Source organism: Lipotes vexillifer, unplaced genomic scaffold (assembly GCF_000442215.2).
Source record: "Lipotes vexillifer unplaced genomic scaffold, Lipotes_vexillifer_v1.1 scaffold1691, whole genome shotgun sequence".
NCBI lineage: Eukaryota > Metazoa > Chordata > Mammalia > Artiodactyla > Lipotidae > Lipotes > Lipotes vexillifer.
The window spans coordinates 179,228-198,290 of NW_006789046.1; the positions used below are offsets into that span (position 1 = coordinate 179,228).

A 19,063-nucleotide genomic window follows, 5' to 3' on the forward strand; every position below is an offset into this window, starting at 1 on the left:
TTCAGCAGGCTCTGCCCTCCAAAACATTGTTCTCCTTGATAACAACATCAAAAGATACTCCTGTGCAGTCCTGGAGCCACTGCCTTCTGCCTAGGATTGCTCAAGGGCTTGAGAGTGCACTTCCTGGGACTAAAACACACAGAACGTTTCTATCAAGGAGAAAGTTAAAATGCAGAAGATGGGTCACTTGCACACAGCTAGTGCAGTTGGCATCCTGAGAAAGTGGGACCCCAAGGAGCAGTAAACAAGTGGTGCTGGCTGCAGGGGGGAGGGGCTGGGTAGCAGGTCCGCAGCTGTCGCCAGCCACCCCTTTCCCTGTGCTCTCAGCCTGGCGTCCTGTCCCAAGAGTGGGTCAGGAGGAGGGGAAGCCCTGCCTCAGCCCTGAGAGACTCTCCCAGAGAGCAGTGGTTTGTGCTTTGGTCTTGTGCTCAGTCTTCTCACTCTGACATAGGAAGTGTTATTATTACATAGCCTTTAAAAGGAAAACACTTCCCTATCCTGGCCACTTTCAAAAGCTGAAAATTTGGGGGTGGAGACCAATAAGTAAGCAGGTTCTTGAGGGATTTCCCCCATGCCCTCGAGCACTTACTTGCATGGAGCATGGTTGGCGTTCCTCTGTCTCACCCCTCCCCCTGCCAAGAGGGAAGAGGGTGGATGCCGTGGTAGGGGTGGCAGTGCCCCTACCCACACTTTCCCTGCTTTTGCCACTATGTTCCTCAAGCTTTGTGATCGCGAAAAGCGCGACCCACTGTGGCTCAATTCTGCCCTCTGGTGCTTCTCACTCCCCACACAGAACACCCACCAGGACTGGTAACTGGAGAGACTCCAGGCCCTTGGGGGACTTCTGAAAGGCCAACTCCACTGCCTCTCCCTCCTTCAAGCTCTGGAAGCCCTCTGTGTGCAGCTGACTCTGGGGCCCAAAGAACATCCACTTGGAGGCCAAGTGTGACCCCAGTGGTCGTGGATAGGAAGCTGAACCAGGTGTATGGTGACCCACTTTGAGGTGCCAGTACCGCACAGCAGCTCTGCTGGCTCCTTGGAACAGCTGCCTGCAAGCAGCTCTTGCACACAGAGCCCGCAGTAGCGGAGCCCAGATCCCTGGTCAGGTGGCTGCTGGCCCCAGAGGAGTCCAGAGGCCAAAGTTTCATTCTTAAAGTACTGTAAGTATAGAGGAATAAATCCTAAGCCAGGTGTGACCTGCATGCAGAAAAGTTTTAAACTTCATTGGAGAACGCTGATGAGGACTCAAGCAAGTGGAGATGTTCTGTTCATGGAGAGGAAGACTCGGCAAGATGTCTCGCAGAGCTGCTCAGAGGGCTCAGGGGATTCCAGTCAGAGTCCAGCAGGGCTCTCCTCCCAGGGACAGGCTGACGGATCCGCAGAGCAGCGAAGGGCCAGGTTGACTGAGGTGCAAATGCCACACTCAAAGAAAGTGTTAGTGACGACCCAGCACCCAGTTGGGTGCTGGGCTTCTAGTATCACTCCCCACCGAGAGGAGCCCAGATTCCAGGGCGAGGCAGGAAGAAGGAAGGTGAATCTGGAGCATGTGGCTGAAAGGAAAGAAGTGCTCGGACGCTGAAGGGCATGAGTCCACAGGACACGGGAGAGAGCTTGAGGTGGCATCTGTTGCCCCAGTTTGGGACAGTTGAAGCCTCAAAATGAACAATGGATTATAGCACGTGGAGGAAACTCACCATTTCTGTTCAATATAGTATTGGAAGTCCTAGCTAGCCACGGTAGTTGGACAAGAAAAAGAAATAAAAGGTATCCAAATTGATAGGGAAGAGGTAAAATTGTCATTATGTGCAGATGACATGATACTATATACATACATACATATATATATATATATATATATATATATATATATATAATCCTATATATGGACTCCACACAAAGGCTACTAGAAATGATAACGAATTCAGAAAGGTAGCAGGATGTAAGAGTAACATACAGAAATCTGTTGCATTTACTTACACCAACAATGAAATATCAGAAAGGGAAGGTAAAAAGACAATCCCTTTTAAAATTGCATCAAAAAGTATAAAATACTTAGGAATAAACCTAACCAAGGAGGGTGAAAGACTTATATGCTGAGAACTGTAAAACGTTGATAAAGGAAATTGAAGATGATTTAAAGAAATGGAAAGATATACCATGCTCTTGGATTGCAAGAATGAATATCATTAAAATGGCCTTACTACCCAAAGCAATCTACAGAGTGAATGGTCCCTATCAAATTACCCATGACATTTTTCACAGAACTAGAACAGATAATCCTTAAATTTACATAACACGTGGAGGAGGGGAGGAGAATTCATGAGTCCACAGTGACACACACACACACACACACACACACACACACACACACACAGCTTCACAGAGAGGCAGAAGGAACAATCAGAAATGGAAAGTCACCACTTTGTGGGCACTTATTATTGATTGGTTTAGACGGTAATCAAAGGTGGATGCAAATGTACAACTTAAGTATTGACGCTACCCTCAAAGCTTCATCCACAGATTACTTATTAATAACAAAGACGGGAATTCCCCAGCGGTCTAGTTAGGACTCTGCTCTTTCACTGCTGAGGGCCCAGGTTCAATCCCATGTTGGGGAACTGAGATCCCACGTGCGCTGCATTGCGGCCAAAAAAACCTTACAATAACAAAGAGGGAAGTACCTTTTGGTGGAGAAATCTGGCAGATTTCCCTCTGACAGGTGATCAGAACCAGCAATCAGGCAAATCAAATTTAGGACAGTTCAAAATTGACCTGAACTCTTCAAATATGTCTCTGTGATGAAAGATTTAAAAACTTTTCTAGACTTAAACATGGCAGTGCATGGTCCTAGATTGTACCCTGGGCAGGGGGACTAGCCTGAAGGATGTTACTGGACATGCAGTTGGGGAAATGTGAGTGTGGACTGTGTCCATTTTTGGAGTGTCACGTGTGGTCACCTGCAGTGTTGTGCCACCCACACTCCAGACACAGAAAGACCCTTGTGGCCACAGAATTCTGACTTCAACGGAAGAGGTGTTACGGTCAGTGAGGGGGGCCTTGTGAACACACGGTGCTGAGGTCTCTGGGAGTCCTGCCTCCCCTCACCCCAAACTCCACTTTCAGGTGGATCAGGTGACTTCAGTGTGAAGAGGAAGACTAAAACATTTTGATTTGTTTAAATCAGCGTTATTGAGGTGAATCAAACTGCATGTGTTTTGAGTGTGTGATTTGAGAAGTTTTGCCTGTGTCCTCTCATGAAACCATTGCCATAATCAAGGCGGCGAACACATCCATCGCCCTTCAAAGTTTGTTGGGTCCTTTTGTGGTTCCTCTAACCCCGCCCTCTGTCATCTGCTTCTGTTGCTATAGGTTAGTTTGCATTTCCCAAAGTTTCCTGTGCAGGGAGTAGTACTGTGTGTTCTTTCTTTGAGATTTTGTGTGTGTATCGATGGCTACTCCTTTTTATTGCTGAGAAGTACTCCCTCGTGTAGGTGGTTTCTTTGTCCTTGCACCTGTTCATTTGGGTTGGTTCCAGGTTTCAGGTACTCCACACAAAGCTGCTATGAACTTTTGTGTAGATACTCATAAGGACGTTCATTTCTTTTTCTCCTGAGTAAGTGACTTGGAGTGGAATGGCTGAACCAAAAGTAAGCGAATGTTTTTCCTCTTTAAGAAACCGCCAGACTGCTTGTACTTAATTCCCACCAGCAGCATACAAGGGCTTTGGTGGTTTGAGTCTTTCAAATAACTTGTTTGTTTTATCTAAGTTATTAAATGTATTGGCATAAAGCTGTTTATATTTCCCCTCCCTATTTCAACCCCACCCCTTTTTCCTGCTCTGGGGCCTTGTAACTACTCTTTCTGGAAGGACTCCTTTTTTTTTTTTTTTTTCCCCTGGCCGCGCCATGCGGCTTGTGGGATCTTAGTTCCCCTGACCAGCGATCGAACCTGGGCCCTCGGCAGTGAAAGCTCAGGGTCCTAACCACTGGACCGCCAGGGAATTCCCTCTCATTCTTGATGTTGGTAATTTGTGCCTTCTCTGTTTTTTCCCTGATCAGTCTGATTAGAGATTTATCAACAATCTTCTCAAAGAAACAGCTTTGGTCTCTGTCATTTTCTCTGTTGTTTCTCTGTTTTCTGTTTCATTGGTTTCTGCTGTGATCTTTTATTTCACTTCTGTTTGCTTAGGGTTTAATTAAGTATTTTCTTAAGGTGGAAGCTGAGATCATTGATCTGTCTTCTGTAGTATAGACATTTTGTGGCTATAAATTTTCCCCCTACCATAGCAGCATCTCAAATCCTGATAAGCTTTCATTTTCATGTAGTTCAAATGCTGATTCCCCTTTTGATTTCTTCCTTGATCCATGGGTTATTTTGAACTGTATTATTTAGCTTCCAGATATTTGGGGATTTCACAGAGAGCTGTTGTTTATTTCTAATTGAATTCCACTGTCTTCTGAGAACATACATTGTATAACTTGAATCCTTTTGAGCTTTATTGTTTTATGTCAAGAATGTGGTTTGTCTTGATAAATGCTCCTTGCGTACCTGAGGAAAGAGGTGTGATCTACTGAGAGGGATGATTGACGTCTCTAGTAAGATTGTGGATTTGTCTCTGCCTCTTTGCAGTATTGCCTCATGTATTTTGAAGCTCTCTTGTTAGCTGCGTGAATGTTTAGAATTATGTTTTCTTGATCAGTCAGTGCCTTTATCACTGTGAGATGACTGGTAATATCCCTGGAAGTATTCTTCTACACATTCTACTGTGTCTGCTGCTGACATAGCCCTTCTGCTCTCTTATCTGATGTTAGTGTGATACACTGTCCTCCTTGTGACCTAGTTGTATCTGAAGGGTGTTTGGTGTGGGCAGGGCAGTATAACTGGTCCTTTTCTGTCTAATCTGAGAAAGTGTGCCTTACCTGTGGTGTTTACATTCAGTGTGATTAATGACAGGATTGGGTTTGCTGTTAGTTTTTGTCTCATCTGGTCTTTGTTTCATTTCCCTCCTTTTTTACCTTATTTTGGATTAATCAAGTATCTTTTACATTTCTTAATGATTTTTTTTGTGATGATCTCCTTTGATGAATTCTGTCACTATCTCTGTGTTGTTACTTTAGTGGTTGAGTTAGGGTCTGTCATCTTTTTTTTTTTTTTTTTTTTTTTTTGCGGTACGCGGGCCTCTCACTGTTGTGGCCTCTTCCGTTGTGGAGCACAGGCTCTGGACGCTTAGGCTCAGCGGCCATGGCTCACGGGCCCAGCCGCTCCGCGGCACGTTGGATCCTCCTGGACCGGGGCACGAACCCGTGTTCCCTGCATTGGCAGGCGGACTCCCAACCACTGCGCCACCAGGGAAGCCCGGGTCTATCATCTCTTTAGCAGGATGCAGAGGAACCTGACCTTGCGGGGGCTTCCACCTGCCCACCTGCCGGCGTGATGGTGTCATGTGTTTATATTTACATGTTGTAAATATTGCAGTGCGGTGTTATTTTTGTTTAAGCAGTCATCTTTTAAATTCAAATAATTTTTTATGCACTTATGTTGTTATTTTCATTGCTTTTCATTCCTTTTTCTTTTTTTTTTTTTTTTTTTTTTTTTGCGGTACGCGGGCCTCTCACTGTCGTGGCCTCTCCCGTTGCAGAGCACAGGCTCCGGACGCGCAGGCTCAGCGGCCATGGCTCACAGGCCCAGCTGCTCCGCGGCATGTGGGATCCTCCTGGACCGGGGCACGAACCCGTGTCCCCTGCATCAGCAGGCGGACTCTTAACCACTGCGCCACCAGGGAAGCCCCTTCATTCCTTTTTGTAGGCCCAGACTTCCATGTGGCATCATTTGCCTCCTGCCTGAAGGAAATCCTTTTACATATGTCACAGTGCTGGTGATTGATTCATCACACTTTTTGTATCTGAAAATGTCTTCATTTTGTCTCTGCTGAGGTGTTTTTCGGCAGATTGCCAGTTCTTTTCTCAGCACTTGGAAGATGTTCCTCCACTGTGCTCTAACATGTCTTTTTTCTCTGGCTGCTTTCAAGATGTTCTTATTATCACTAGTGAGCGATTTGACTGTCAGCTATGTCAATGTTGTGTTCTTTATGGTACTTATGCTTGGGGCCTGTTGAGTTTCCTGAATCTGTGGGTCGTTTTTCTCAGCTCTTTCTTTCAGCGTGTCCTCTGTCCCACTCCTCCCCTCTCTCCTCCAGTTACAGACGGCGGGTACCTTGATGTTGTCCCACAGCTCTGAAGCTCGTGTTGGCTTTTCCAGTAGTTTCTACTGCTGTGCCTTCAAGTTCACGAGTCTTTTCTCCTACAGTGTCTGGTCTGCTGTTAATCACACACCCAGTGTAGTTTTCCTCGTAGACTTTGTAGTTCTCATCTTTGAAAGTTAAATTTGGGTCTTCTCTTTTCTTGTTTTTGGCTGCACCACGCGGCATGTGGAATTTTAGTTCTCTGACCAGGGATCAAACCCACACCCCCTGCATTGGAAGCGTGGAGTGTTAACCACTGGACCACCAGGGAAGTCCCTAGATTTGGGTCTTTTTTTTTTTTTGCTGTACATGGGCCTCTCACTGTTGTGGCCTCTCCCGTTGTGGAGCACAGGCTCCGGACGCGCAGGCTCAGCAGCCATGGCTCACGGGCCCAGCTGCTCCACGGCATGTGGGATCTTCCCGGACCGGGTCACGAACCCGTGTCCCCTGCATCGGCAGGCGGACTCTCAACCACTGTGCCACCAGGGAAGCCCGATTTGGGTCTTTTATATCTCTGTCATGTTGTGCCTTTGTTTAACTTCTTTTGACATGGAATACAGTTATAGTTTATAGTAACTTTTATTGCTCTTCTCTAATGATTCTAACTCAGTTTCTGTTGATCTCAATGTGGATCACGTTTTCTGCTTCCTGGCATATCTGGTAATCTTTGGATGCCAGACACTGAATTTTACCCTCTTGTGTGCTGGGTATTTTAATGTTCCTCAAATTCTTCCTCAGCTTAGTTATGAGACGATGCTACTTTCATCTGCTCAGTTTTTGCTTCTCTGCTCACACTCTCAGGCAGGACTTGGGCAGTCTGGGCTCATTGTGTCTCAGGTGTCGGTGTCATTCATTGCCTCATGTTCAGCGTCTTAGAAAACCTATGTCTTTCTGTATGTTCTTTGTTCTCTTTTCTCTTCTTGGTTATTGTGGATGTGAGGGTAAATTGGGTCCCCATTACTCCATCTTGGCTGGAAGTAGAAGTACTCTTAATATAATAAGCATCTCTTTCTGACTCTGAGTTCGGGAAGGGTGTCTTATGTAAGATACCAAACACATTACTTATAAAGGAAAAGATTGATACATTCATGTTTGTTAAAATTTAGCATCTCTTCTCATCAAAAGACTCCAAAAGAAAATAAAAAACATGCCATTAACTGAGAAAAGGTATTTTCCTCACATAAAAAAGATAATAGTTTAATATCCAGAATTTATAAAAGAACTGCTATAAATAGGAAAAAAAACACCCTGATGAAAAAAATGACAGATATGCATAGACATTTTAGAGAAGAGGAAACATGTAATGCCAATAAATAATGAAAAAAGATCCAAATTGAGAGTTCAGTGAGACACCATTTTACATCTACCACTTGACTGATAGAAATTAAGAGCTCTGACGAGACCGTGCATCCAGCAGGAACGCATTCATTTGTGGTGGAGTTGTAAAGTGGGTCATTTATTTTGGAAAGCAGTTTGACATTATCTTGTATAGTTAGATAATTTGTACCCTGTGTTTCTAGGTCTATACCTGGAGAAACTAGCTAAGAACAAGAATTTCACATGAGAATTTTCAGCAGACATACGTAAGAATGTATTTAGCAGCACTGTTTATAATGGGGAAAGCAACCCCAAACAGTGCAGATGAGGGAAGAATAGATGAAGTGTGCTGTCCTCTCCAAGTGGAGTATTTCATAGCTCACACTCTCACTTTACTAAAAACAAGGAAGGGGTACAGTCCTGTGCATTTGTTGTCTGGGGGGTGCAGGTGTGGGAGGAAAGGGGAGTAAAAGTAGATGCAATTACTGGGAACATCCCTGGTCTGTGTGGTGGGCCACAGGCTTTTGTTACATTATGCCTTATAACCTATCGATTTGTTAAATTTGTTCTCACGTAATGTGCAAAATGTATTTTAAAATGAAAAGTTGCCCCGTTGATATCAAAACTAAAACTGTTTAGGGTCTTATAGTGCCAGAAAGGAAGGCAGTGCCCAAAACAAACAGAGCCTGCAGTGATGGGGTGTTAAAGGGCCACAGGAGCCACGGAGGAGCAACGAAGGCTGGGATGCTTGGAACAACAGAATAAGTGACATAGTGTTGGAGTACAGACCAAAGTATAAAATAGACACTCATGGGTCCGTACTGATAGGAAAAAAATACCGAAGAAGTAAACAGGGAGAAGAGACAAATCTGTGTGGAGCATTCCAAGTCATATATATAGATGGCTGTGCCCTCCGGGAGGGGGCACAGACAACCCCCTTAAGTGTGGTCTGCATGTGGTGACGTCCCCACAGAGAGAACAGGATGGAAAGGGGAGAGAGAGGAACTCCCCAGCAGAGACACCTGACAGGCACACCTCAGCCAGGTGGTGACCAAGGGCACAGCCATGGTGAGGAGTCGTGTTGAGAGCACAGACCCTGACAGGATGTGGTGGGAAGGGCACTTTCCCTCTGTGGTCTCCCTCCCCCAAGCCCAGAGTAATAACGAGAAAAAATCAGGCAAACCAGCAGAGGGACAGTCTGCACATCCCTGCCCAGCCCTCTTCCAAACTATTGGGGTCATTCAAACCAGGAAAGTTTGAGAGACCATCCCGGCCAAGAGCAGCCAGAGGAGATGTGGGGAGTAAATGTCATGTGGGGTCCAAGACAGGTCCTGGAGTAGCAGGAGGGCATGAGGTTAAAACTGAGGAAACCTGAATAGTGTGGACCTTAGTTAATGACGGTGTATCAGCACTAATTAAGCATCGCACTGGTGCAGGATGTCAGTTACGGGAAGACTGGGGGTATGGGAGGGAGTGTAGCTTCTCCTCCTGAACCCCTCGTCCCACCCCTTCCGTGAAGTTGGCCTCCCACCCTCTCCGCACGTCACTTCTGACTGCTCCTGCCCAGTCCTCTGCTGGCGTCATGGGCACAGGTGCCCTCAGTGCAGGTGCGCAGGAGGCAGACTGACACGGGCTCTCTTGCAGTGGGCATCCCCACCATCCGGTGGTGCGGGGCTGAGGGGGACTACAACGTCATGGTGATGGAGCTGTTGGGACCCAGCCTGGAAGACCTCTTCAACTTTTGCTCTAGGAAGTTCAGTCTCAAAACCGTCCTGCTCCTTGCTGACCAAATGGTAAGACTTCATTTTTCTCAAGTGAAGGGCAGCCTGCGTGCTCAGCACAAGCTCGGTTTGATTCATCAGTCTGATGAGGCCTTCAGGGCTGCGCTGTTAGTGCACAGGGAGAAAATGGAAGCTCGTTAACTCTGTGAAAGATAGTGATCCTTGGCGGGCAGGGTGCGTCTGCGTGTGGGCCTGAGTTCCCCAGGTTCCCTCCGCCAGGCTACTGCCTGGGGTTCAACCTCTCACCCCTGCTTCTCCACCTGCAGATTAGTCGTATTGAGTACATTCACTCGAAGAACTTCATTCACCGAGACGTGAAGCCGGACAACTTCCTCATGGGGCTAGGCAAGAAGGGCAACCTGGTCTACATCATCGACTTCGGGCTGGCCAAGAAGTACAGGGACGCCCGCACCCACCAGCACATCCCCTACCGCGAGAACAAGAACCTCACCGGGACGGCGCGGTATGCCTCCATCAACACGCACCTCGGCATCGGTGAGCCGTCCTGCCCCGGCCACAGGTCCGGCTGTCCTACAGCCTCCTGGGGGCCCTGAGGGTGGTTAGCATGTTGGGTGTGGAGGCTGGCGTCAAACCTTTGTAGCAGAGGCTGGTGTCCGGGCCTGGAGACCTTACCTTGTGGGGCGTGGGGAGACAGGCACGTGTTGGGGCTTCCTGACAGGTGGTGGTGCGTCTCTGAACAGCACAGCAAGGGCACTTGTGCTGAAACAAGGAATCCAGGTGTCCTTCCCTGTGGCTCTGAGTTCATCCCCAGGAAGCGGGGTGTTTGCCGCTTTGACCCGCTTTCCTCTCTCCCCAGAACAATCTCGAAGGGACGACCTGGAGTCTCTGGGCTACGTGCTTATGTACTTCAACCTGGGCTCGCTGCCCTGGCAGGGCCTGAAGGCTGCTACCAAGAGGCAGAAGTATGAGAGGATCAGTGAGAAGAAGATGTCCACTCCCATTGAGGTGTTGTGTAAAGGCTACCCTTGTGAGTGTCCTCAGGTGGACAGCAAGCCAACCCTGTGGTTCTGTGGGAGGGTGGGGGCCTGTGAGGCTCTGGGAAAGGGACCAGGGAAGCCCCCCAGAGGCTGGCTGCTAAGGCCCCACTGATATCCTGCATGGTTGGGGAGGTGAAGAGTGAGCAGGTGGCCTGCCCTTTAACTGGCCTCAGCCTTCTGTCCCTGGCGCTCCTCTACCTTCCTGAGCCGTAAAACTCAGGGAGTTTTCCTTTTGTTTTTGTGGGACTGCCCCTGTGATAAATGCCTCAGATGAAACTCTGTTATGCTCTGTGTGCTCAGTTTTCTCAGCCTCTTTCCTCAAAGCATGCTCGTATTTCAGGTTCCAGCTTTCACACCCTCTGTTTGGGTGGCTGGGAGCGGTCAAGGGTTTTGTGGATAGACACCATGCTGGCTCCCAGTCAGGGGTACTGCTGGTTACCTCTGAGTTTCATGGTGTTTTACAGCTGAATTCGCCACGTACCTGAATTTCTGCCGTTCCTTGCGATTTGACGATAAGCCTGACTACTCATACCTGAGACAGCTCTTCAGGAACCTGTTCCATCGCCAGGGTTTCTCCTATGACTACGTGTTCGACTGGAACATGCTCAAATTCGTAAGTGCGCCCCCAGCTCACTGACTGCTCAGCGTGGAAGGGGCATGCCGGTCAGCAGAAGGCCACTAGCTGCTGCCGTCCCTTCCTGGGAGCTCCACGGGGTGGGGCTTCAGGAGGCATGGCTGCCACACGGGGAGCACGCAGGGTTCTGAGAAGCCAGATGCCTGTCGGCAAGTGAAGAAGGCACCTCAAGGCTGCAGCGGGGCTCTGGGGTTCCTGGGCCTGAGGTGTGTCCACAGTGCAGGTCTGCCCGGACCAAGGCTCTTACTTAGAACACTGAGGTCATTTTATCATCATCATCATCCATCCTAAGGACATTCTGGCTGCTCTGGCTTGTGAGTTCCTTGTCGACGGGGTGTGGCTGTCGCCGGGTTGGGTGAAGACTTCCCTACTCCTCCCCCTACCAGGCTGTGCCGAGGCCCCGCCTCCGAGGGGGTGGGTGGCCTGGGAGGCGCTGTGTGTTAGGTCTGCGTTTGGCCTTGTGATGAGCTAGACTTACATTTGATTTCCTTTGTCACCCAGTTCGTTCATTAAGTGTGAGCCTGTGTTGTGCGCAGGCATGCTGCGGGGGCTGGGGGTGGGGGGGGCTTGAACTTTAATTTGTTTTCCTCTCTAAAACAGGCCGCCTGTCCTGAATCTGTTGTGTGAGTTTGTTTAATCTCCAACACTACAGCCAGAATTCCAGTTTTTTTTTGATTTCCACTTTCTCTTTCATTAAAAATGTGTTCTATGAGCTTAAAACAAAAACGGGCTCGTTTCTAGGGTGACAAAATCTGATGGAGGAACAGAACCTCCCCTTCAGAGGGTGCAAAACAGGAAGCCTTATCCCATGGCATTACAGGTGCAGGGATGTTCACACAGGGACCAGGTAGGGGTGGGGGGCTGCAGCCTCCCAGAGCAGGGGCCAGCTTGCAGAGCCAGGCTACCCTGGACCTCGCCCATGCCATCCTGGTGCCAGGCCCCTCTGTTAGGATGGCCTTCGAAGGACAGCCTTTGGGAGTGGTGCTGCAGGTTACCTGGAGTCTGAACATCAGGGTGGGCCTCCTGCCAGAGCCACTTTAATAAGTTCTTTGTTCTAACATTGTCATCCCTCCGAGGGGCTCAGCAAACCTCTTCTGTAAAGGACCAGACATTCAATAATTTTAACTTTGCCGTCAGCACAGCGGTGCAACCACTGAACTCTGTGTTGTAACTGGAGAGCCGCCCAAGCAGTGCGGCAGTGAGTGGGTGTGACTGTGCCAAGAAAACCGTGTTTGCAGGAACGGGTGTGGCTGCATTTGGCCCGTGGGCTGCAGTTTTCAGACTCTTGCCTTACAGCGCTGGTAATTAGGATGTGACCTCTACTAGGGCAGGTATCTTAGCGTCGCCACTTAAAATCAAATGTCCCTGTGTTTCTGGTGTGATATTCACTGAAAGTGTAACTAGCTGTTCTGGGAGCAACTAGCTTAGCTTAGGCGGTGTCCACCGCATGGCCCCCCCGGGATGATCCTGGCTGCCGGCCTCCTTATTTCAAGTGCACCAACAGGACATGGGCCTGGCCCGGGCGTCTGGGCTCCAGTTGGACCCCTCAGCCAACCAAATGCTGTCCCTCCCGCCTGCCTTGCGGACTCCCCCAGCTGTCGCCGCATTGGGCCACCTCTGACCTGGGCTGGTTCCCATCCCCGTGTGAATGGTCGCAGAGAAGAGGGCCGCCAGGTGCCGTTGGTGTCTGGGTTCTGAGGGGGTGCTGAGGCGATGGGGTGGGGGTTTCCTTTGCTGTGCTGAGGAGACTGAGAAGCCTCGTTCTGCTCGCCCACGGTCGTGGGACGGGCCATGCGTGGACCCAGAGGGGAAGAGTGCCTGGCTTGCTGCAAGGCTGTGGATGGCTTTGCGGGCAGACTGTCCCACACGCCCCTGTGTTTTCTCAAGTAGCAGCCAAGGACCTCAGGTGGTTTTTCACCAAACCCAGTTCAGTTCTGGTCTCGCCCTCTTTCCTCTGTAGGGAGCCAGCCGGGCAGCTGACGATGCTGAGCGGGAACGCCGGGACCGAGAGGAGCGGTTGAGACACTCCCGAAATCCAGCCACACGCGGCCTCCCTTCCACGGCCTCGGGCCGGCTGAGGGGGACACAGGAGGTGGCTCCTCCCACCCCCCTCACCCCTACCTCACACACTGGTGAGTGGTCCCGGGGCTACAGCTTGCACCCCGGCCCCTGCTCTGCAGGCCGTGGGGGTTCTGTTTTGAGTGTCACTTGGCTCTGGACACTCCAGTGTGTGACCTCGTGGGGTCTAGGCAGGAGTGCCTGGTGGGTGAAGACATGTGCATCCTTACTGTGATCAGTTCTTATTTCCGAAGTTAGGCCAGTGAACGCCCTGGGACAGTGCCTTCGGGAATGTGTTTCCCAGACGTTGGCCTCTTGAAGGATTGTGTTCCCTGTGAGCTCTGTTGCTTTGCCTCTTGTTCTTCTCATGGCACGACATCCTCCACCACAAACCTCTCCAACCTCTTCCTTGCCTGTCGAGACAAGCGTTGTAGGCAGAGGCCCTGGCTGCCCTCCCGCTGGACACCTGGTGCCTCGCCCCCGGGGCATCAGCAGAGCCTGTGGTGCCGGCTTAGTCTTAGGGTACAAGAGCCTGTCCTGTGCCCGACACCGAGGCAGCCGAGGGTCCTTGTTAGACGTGGTTCCCGAGGAGAGACCCCGTGCTGGAGTGTGGGGCCGCATTCCGAGGCCTCACGCTCGCCCCTGTCTCCCTCTCCTCCAGCGAACACCTCTCCTAGGCCCGTGTCCGGCATGGAAAGAGAGCGGAAAGTGAGTATGCGGCTGCACCGCGGTGCCCCAGTCAACATCTCCTCGTCCGACCTCACGGGCCGGCAAGATACCTCCCGCATGTCCACGTCACAGGTACGCGCCCCGCCGGCCGGCGCCTGCTCTCACCCAGGCTGGGCGCTGCAGGCCTCTGGCTTCTCCATGTTTGGTCTGGTCTTACGGGCTCCAAGCAGAGTGGGATGGTAGTTTCGAAGGCTTTCCTTCTTTCCTGCCTTCTCTTTCTCCCCATATTTGGGTGTTTTAACCATTGGGGGAATGTCGTGCCCCTCGCAGTTTGGCCCGTTGGTTGAGAGCCTCTGTGACAAGCTTTGTGGGGTAAGGGCTCTACGTCCAGGCCCCCCCCGCCCCCCCCCCCCCCCCCCCGGCCACAACTATGAAAGTATCATGGGGGCTTCTGCTTCGAAGGGTATCCAAAAGGAAATAACACAGCTATTCTTCACACACGAAGCCCTGCCCCCAGAGAAAGCTCAAGACATTCAGGGATGTGCCTGGGCTTCCTGAACTCCTTGGGGAGCAGCACAGGCACACCCTTCAAAATGCTATGGTGTCTTCAGGACTCTGAGACCCCCAATAAAACCCCCTCCTGCTCCATTAGCCAAACAATCTCAAAGTCCAGAGAATTCTAAAAGGTAGACTCTGAAATCAGGATGGGCACTCTGATATCAGGTACCCTCAGGCCCAAGGGGAGGTTTCACAGAATGGGGACAGTAACTAAGCTAGAAGGGGTCTCACTCAGCAGAGTCTGCAGGGACCATCCCAAAGCTGCAGGCATGACCAAGGCGGCACAGGAGGACCAGCAGCAAGCTCCAGGTCAGCGTTCACACAAGCCTGCATTCAAAGACACCAGTACGTAATACGAAACTAAGGAAGAGAATATTTATGCAAAAAGCATAAAATGATGTTTCTTTTTGTCGAGTGAGCCCCTCTACAGGCCTCTCAGACAGTATCTGAAGGAAGCCACAGGATGGGGTCAAGGGTATGAACGCTTCTGCCCCTTTTCCTAATTAACCAGACTGTGATTCATGACATCTGTATTCTCCCTCAACAAACACCACCTTGGTTTTCTTAACAGGTAAAGACCATACCTCCTCCCTGCATCATTTTGTAGATTTTGCTCTCAATATGGAGCTGAGGGTGTTTGGTTTTGACACATTCAAGCTTGATGGCAACTTCTTCTCCTGCAGCAATGTCCGTACCTTGGCAAAGAAAGAAAATCACAAATGTTAATCGTCTGGTGTCTACCACCTCACCCAATGTTACAACACGCTGGAGAAACAGTGAGTGCTATCTGAATCTTCCAAGGAGGACCAGGTGATGGATGCACTCCACTTTCTACTACAAGATGGTGTCAGTGGTAGATAAACCCCTGTGGGAAAATATCCTTATTTTCACTTCCCCCCCCCCCCCCCCCCCGCAGTTGTGCTGGGATGTGCCACGGGACCTTTTCTCTCCAGCTGCCCTCCGTGTGGCCCCCAGCCCCCGGCCAGCTTTGGAGGCTTGGCTGTCTTCCCTGGGCAGACTGGAAATGCCAGCCTGCTCACGCCGTTTGTCATGGGCACCTCCAGCCTTTGGGACTCTGTCCTCATTCTCGTTGGCCAGGTGCTCCCCCAGCAGAGAACCCGGGGGGGTGGGGGGTGGCGTATTGCCGGTGGTCACTCTGCATTGTCGTGCCCAGCACTTGGTGACGTGCTGTGGGTTCCTGTCTTCTGATGCCCCTTCTGATGTTTGTCTTCTCTCTGGCAAGGCGAGTGTGCTCAGAGGTGCAGGGCCTGGCCCCGGGGCCACCTCTACCCATGTCGTCTTCCCCATCTGGCTTTCCTTGCTGTTTTTCTGTTCTCACTAACGTGCCTCCCTCAGCAGAGCAGCTCTTTACCTGCTTGCAGACGTTTTTCCTCAACTAGCTTTCAGGGTCTCCTCCCGTGGGCAGTGGGGGTGGGCAGGGGTCCTGTGGGGGCCGGGACTACCCGGTGGTGTCTGCTGGGTGGGCAGGTGGCGAGTTCAGGAATGACCGAAGCCCAGGTCCTGGCCATGTACTGGGGCAGCATCCGTCTGCTTCACCACGATGCCCTGCCCTCCCCCTGTGCTTGCTGGGCAGTAGGTGTAGCTTGTTGCTGAATGTGGTGGATTGAGCACGTTCATCAGGAGGGCACAGGGTCTGTGAGAATTGCCCAGAACCTCGGTCCTGTGGTGTCCAGCTGGTCTCCTGGCAGAGGAGCAAGGTGTGCCCAGGCAGAGGAAGTGCTCCTGACCAGTTTTCTTTAATCAAGTGAAATAGTATTTTTACCAAACACTTCTAATTCACTAGTAATTCTACTGGAAATGGGTTCTTATATGGTAATTTTCTCTCAAAAAGGCTGAAGACGCAGGTCGTTTGAACTGTGGGGCTCAGCGAGTCTGGCCAGAGTGATGAGATTGGGCCGCTTAGGGCTCCCGGCCCCACACCCCTCCTCTGTGACCACAAGACACGGAAAGGGCTTAACACGTTTCTTCCATGAGCCCTGGAATGCATGAGCCAGCAGCTGGGAGCAGGTCCTGGGAGGTGTTTTGCTGCCCCTGGCCAAGTGGGCCTGGCTGAGGGCCCTAGAACACCTCAGCCATCAAGGACCAAGGAAGGGACAGGCTTAACTTTTTTTTTAACACAAGAAAATGTCTTTTGCTTTGAGGATTGTTGAGGGAAACGGAAGAGGCAGAGGGTTCTGAGGGTGCCAGGTAGTTATGGGTCTTAGTCTAGCCTCTTCTCCAGCTTGTGTCCACCCCTCAGGCCACCGACCCATGAGCGTTGACGACACGCAGCTCCAGGGTCTGTCCTCACAATCACGTGTCTTTGTTCTCTGGTTCTCTCTCTGCTTTCCATACAAAGAAGTGTCATGTGGGCCTGAGCACTGGGGGGAGTCTCTGAAGAGATTTGATTTGGGGGTATCCTCTCCCAAAAGAAGCACCCTAGTCACCCTGGGGGTTTCCTTAGGATCTTCACGTTGAGGACAGAGCCCCTGAGGGCGTGTCCCCGGTGGCCTTCATCCTGGGGACAGCTCGGTCCTTTGGGTTTTTCTGGTCATCCTCCAGGCGCTCTTCCTAAGAGACTCGGAAAGGCTCTTGTCCACCAAGGGCGTGGTCAGAGTTGCTCCAGCTTTTACAACTCTATGGCCTCCATTCATCGCCCTTCCCCGCAAAGATACGATGGGGGTAGGGGCAGTGACACACCAGTCCAGGGGGCGGCACCACGTGTGCACAGACCCTGGCCTCTCTGTGGCCCAGCGGGGGCTGCTTCCTACCCACTTCCTCTTTGCCCCTCGAAGAGGAGAGGTTGCGTCCTGTGCCAATGCACCAAGTGCAAAGGAGTAGCTCATCCTCGGCACAAAAGTGCCCAGAGCCGCCTGCCTGCTTGGGGGAGGGCCCTGCCGACCCTCTCCAGCTGGAGGTGGGAGGGCGTGACGTGTGTTGCTTGTCCTGGCCGTTCCTCCTCGCCCCCACGTGCTTCTCCAGGGACCACAGTACCCACATCCCTGACCCCGGCCTGCGAATCTGGCCTCTCCAGCTGGAATAATGTGGAGACTGAAGGGCTCCTGGTGGATGAACCTGTTTGTCATGTTTCTCTTTGTGAGGAGGGCCTCCTCCATCCAGTGCTATTGGTAGAATGTGATGCTGGTCCGTGGTGCCAGTTTTTCCTTCAGGCTTACTCGTTTTAATTCCTGCGCCCCAAGTAAGGTCCACAACCGTGTCCTCTTCCTTGTGTCAGTAAGGAAATGTGTCCAGTCCTTTAGTCACAGGGAGGTGGTGTCCTCTCCACCTGCCAAGCACAGGCCTTGGGGAGCTGCTGGTCCCGAGAGCTGATGGAGGGGCTGCCATCTGGGCATCCAGTTTTCTTACTACGTGCGAGTTGGGAAGGGTCTCCCTTGTTGGCCCCATTGACAGATCCATCCTCAAGGAGCAGCAGCGGCTGCATGTCCAGGGCCCACTCTCGAGGGGCGAGACTGAGCTCCTGTGTCCCTGTGTCCCCTCGAGCGGCCCTGGCCAGTGGTCATGGACCTGGTTGAGGCAAGGCGAGGCAGTGCTTGCGGAAACAGGAGGGCCTCACGTGCTGGTCTGGCCAGCGTAACCCTTACCAACAGCTGTCTTTTCCCCCCACCTCAGAATAGCATTCCTTTCGAACATCACGGCAAGTAGCTGCACGTCTCCCCGTCGGAAGGCAGCACTGGGTGAGTGTGCTCACGGCGGGGCTCCTCAGCAGGCGCCGGGCGGGGTGGGAGCTGCCGCCCACTCGCCGACCAGAGGGAGCACGCAGGGGGTCGGGCTTGCATGCCAGGTGCCCCAGGTAGAGCAAGGCCCCTGGCCCAGGTCCTCTCCTCACGTGGATTCTAGAGCAGCTGTGGTGGGCTGTCCAGTCTGGGGTGACCCCAGAATCCTGTCTGTTGGCCTTTGGCCTTTGCTGTGGTCTCCAGTTGGGAGCCGGCGTGGGGAGCAGGAGCCCAGTCTCAGCTCCAGTGGCCCCAGGGGCCTCAGAAGGTTCGGGGCCACGTGGTTCCAGGTCGGTCGCTGGACGTGTGTCGTGTCATGCTGGCTTTGGGGGCCGCGCTTGGCAGGGGCTCTTGCACTCTTGCTGCGTGAGACACTCCTGATGGTCCCTGCTGTCCCGGCTTTGTCATCTCTCTTCCTTTAGCACTGATTTCTGTCTTCCTCGTTTGTTTTTCTTTTTGAACTTGGTCTCTGCCTAGCATCTTGTCCACCACGCTCTCGTCTGTATTCACCCATCAGCCACAGCCACCCGCTCCCTGCCGTTGGTGCATGGCTGGGCATCCAAGCCAGGCTCCCCTCTTGGTGGCAACTCTTGTGGCTCCTCCCGGCCGAGGGCTTGCAGCTTCTGTCCACTCGGCGCTGCGGTGGGAGACCAGCTGCAGTTGTAACGTGACTGCACTCTTGGGGACATCTTGATGGGAAATGCTTTTCACGTCTTGCCCCACGTGGAGTCCCAGTGCCCGCTTGGGGCCTGGTCCCTGTTTTCGGAACACCAGGCTACTTTCCAGGAAGGGGGGCTGGGAGCAAGCATCTCTTGCCCGCTTGGACTCTGGTCTGACTGATCATGAGCTCGCGGCCCCACAGCCTCCTTGCCTGCATGGCTCTTCCTTCCCTGTCTTCCTGTCACTCTTTCTGCCGCACGTATCCTAGACTCGAGGGACCTTCCAGAGCAGCTGGGGATGCGCGTGTCCAGAGGGCCTAGGCGGCATCTGCCTCCTCCCCACCAGGGCACTGTCACTGGTGTTTTCTGCCCAAGGCCAACCGGCTCTGTTCTTCTGGCCTCACGCTGACCTTC

At 51.7% G+C, this 19,063-nt stretch overlaps 1 protein-coding gene across 3 annotated transcripts in view; it reads left to right on the forward strand.

The window, feature by feature from the left end:
• CSNK1D (casein kinase 1 delta) overlaps positions 1 to 19,063 on the forward strand; it is a 39,435-nt gene that overhangs the window by 15,351 nt on the left and 5,021 nt on the right. For 2 of the 3 annotated variants that reach the window (XM_007462293.1, XM_007462294.1), the window contains exons 3-8: positions 9,203 to 9,351; positions 9,606 to 9,834; positions 10,157 to 10,327; positions 10,802 to 10,950; positions 12,932 to 13,103; positions 13,691 to 13,830. In XM_007462293.1, coding sequence (XP_007462355.1) covers positions 9,203 to 9,351; positions 9,606 to 9,834; positions 10,157 to 10,327; positions 10,802 to 10,950; positions 12,932 to 13,103; positions 13,691 to 13,830 — 1,010 coding nt within the window. Of the gene's footprint in view, positions 1 to 9,202; positions 9,352 to 9,605; positions 9,835 to 10,156; positions 10,328 to 10,801; positions 10,951 to 12,931; positions 13,104 to 13,690; positions 13,831 to 17,886; positions 17,952 to 19,063 lie in introns of all 3 variants that reach the window. The other variant, XM_007462295.1, reaches the window with a different exon arrangement.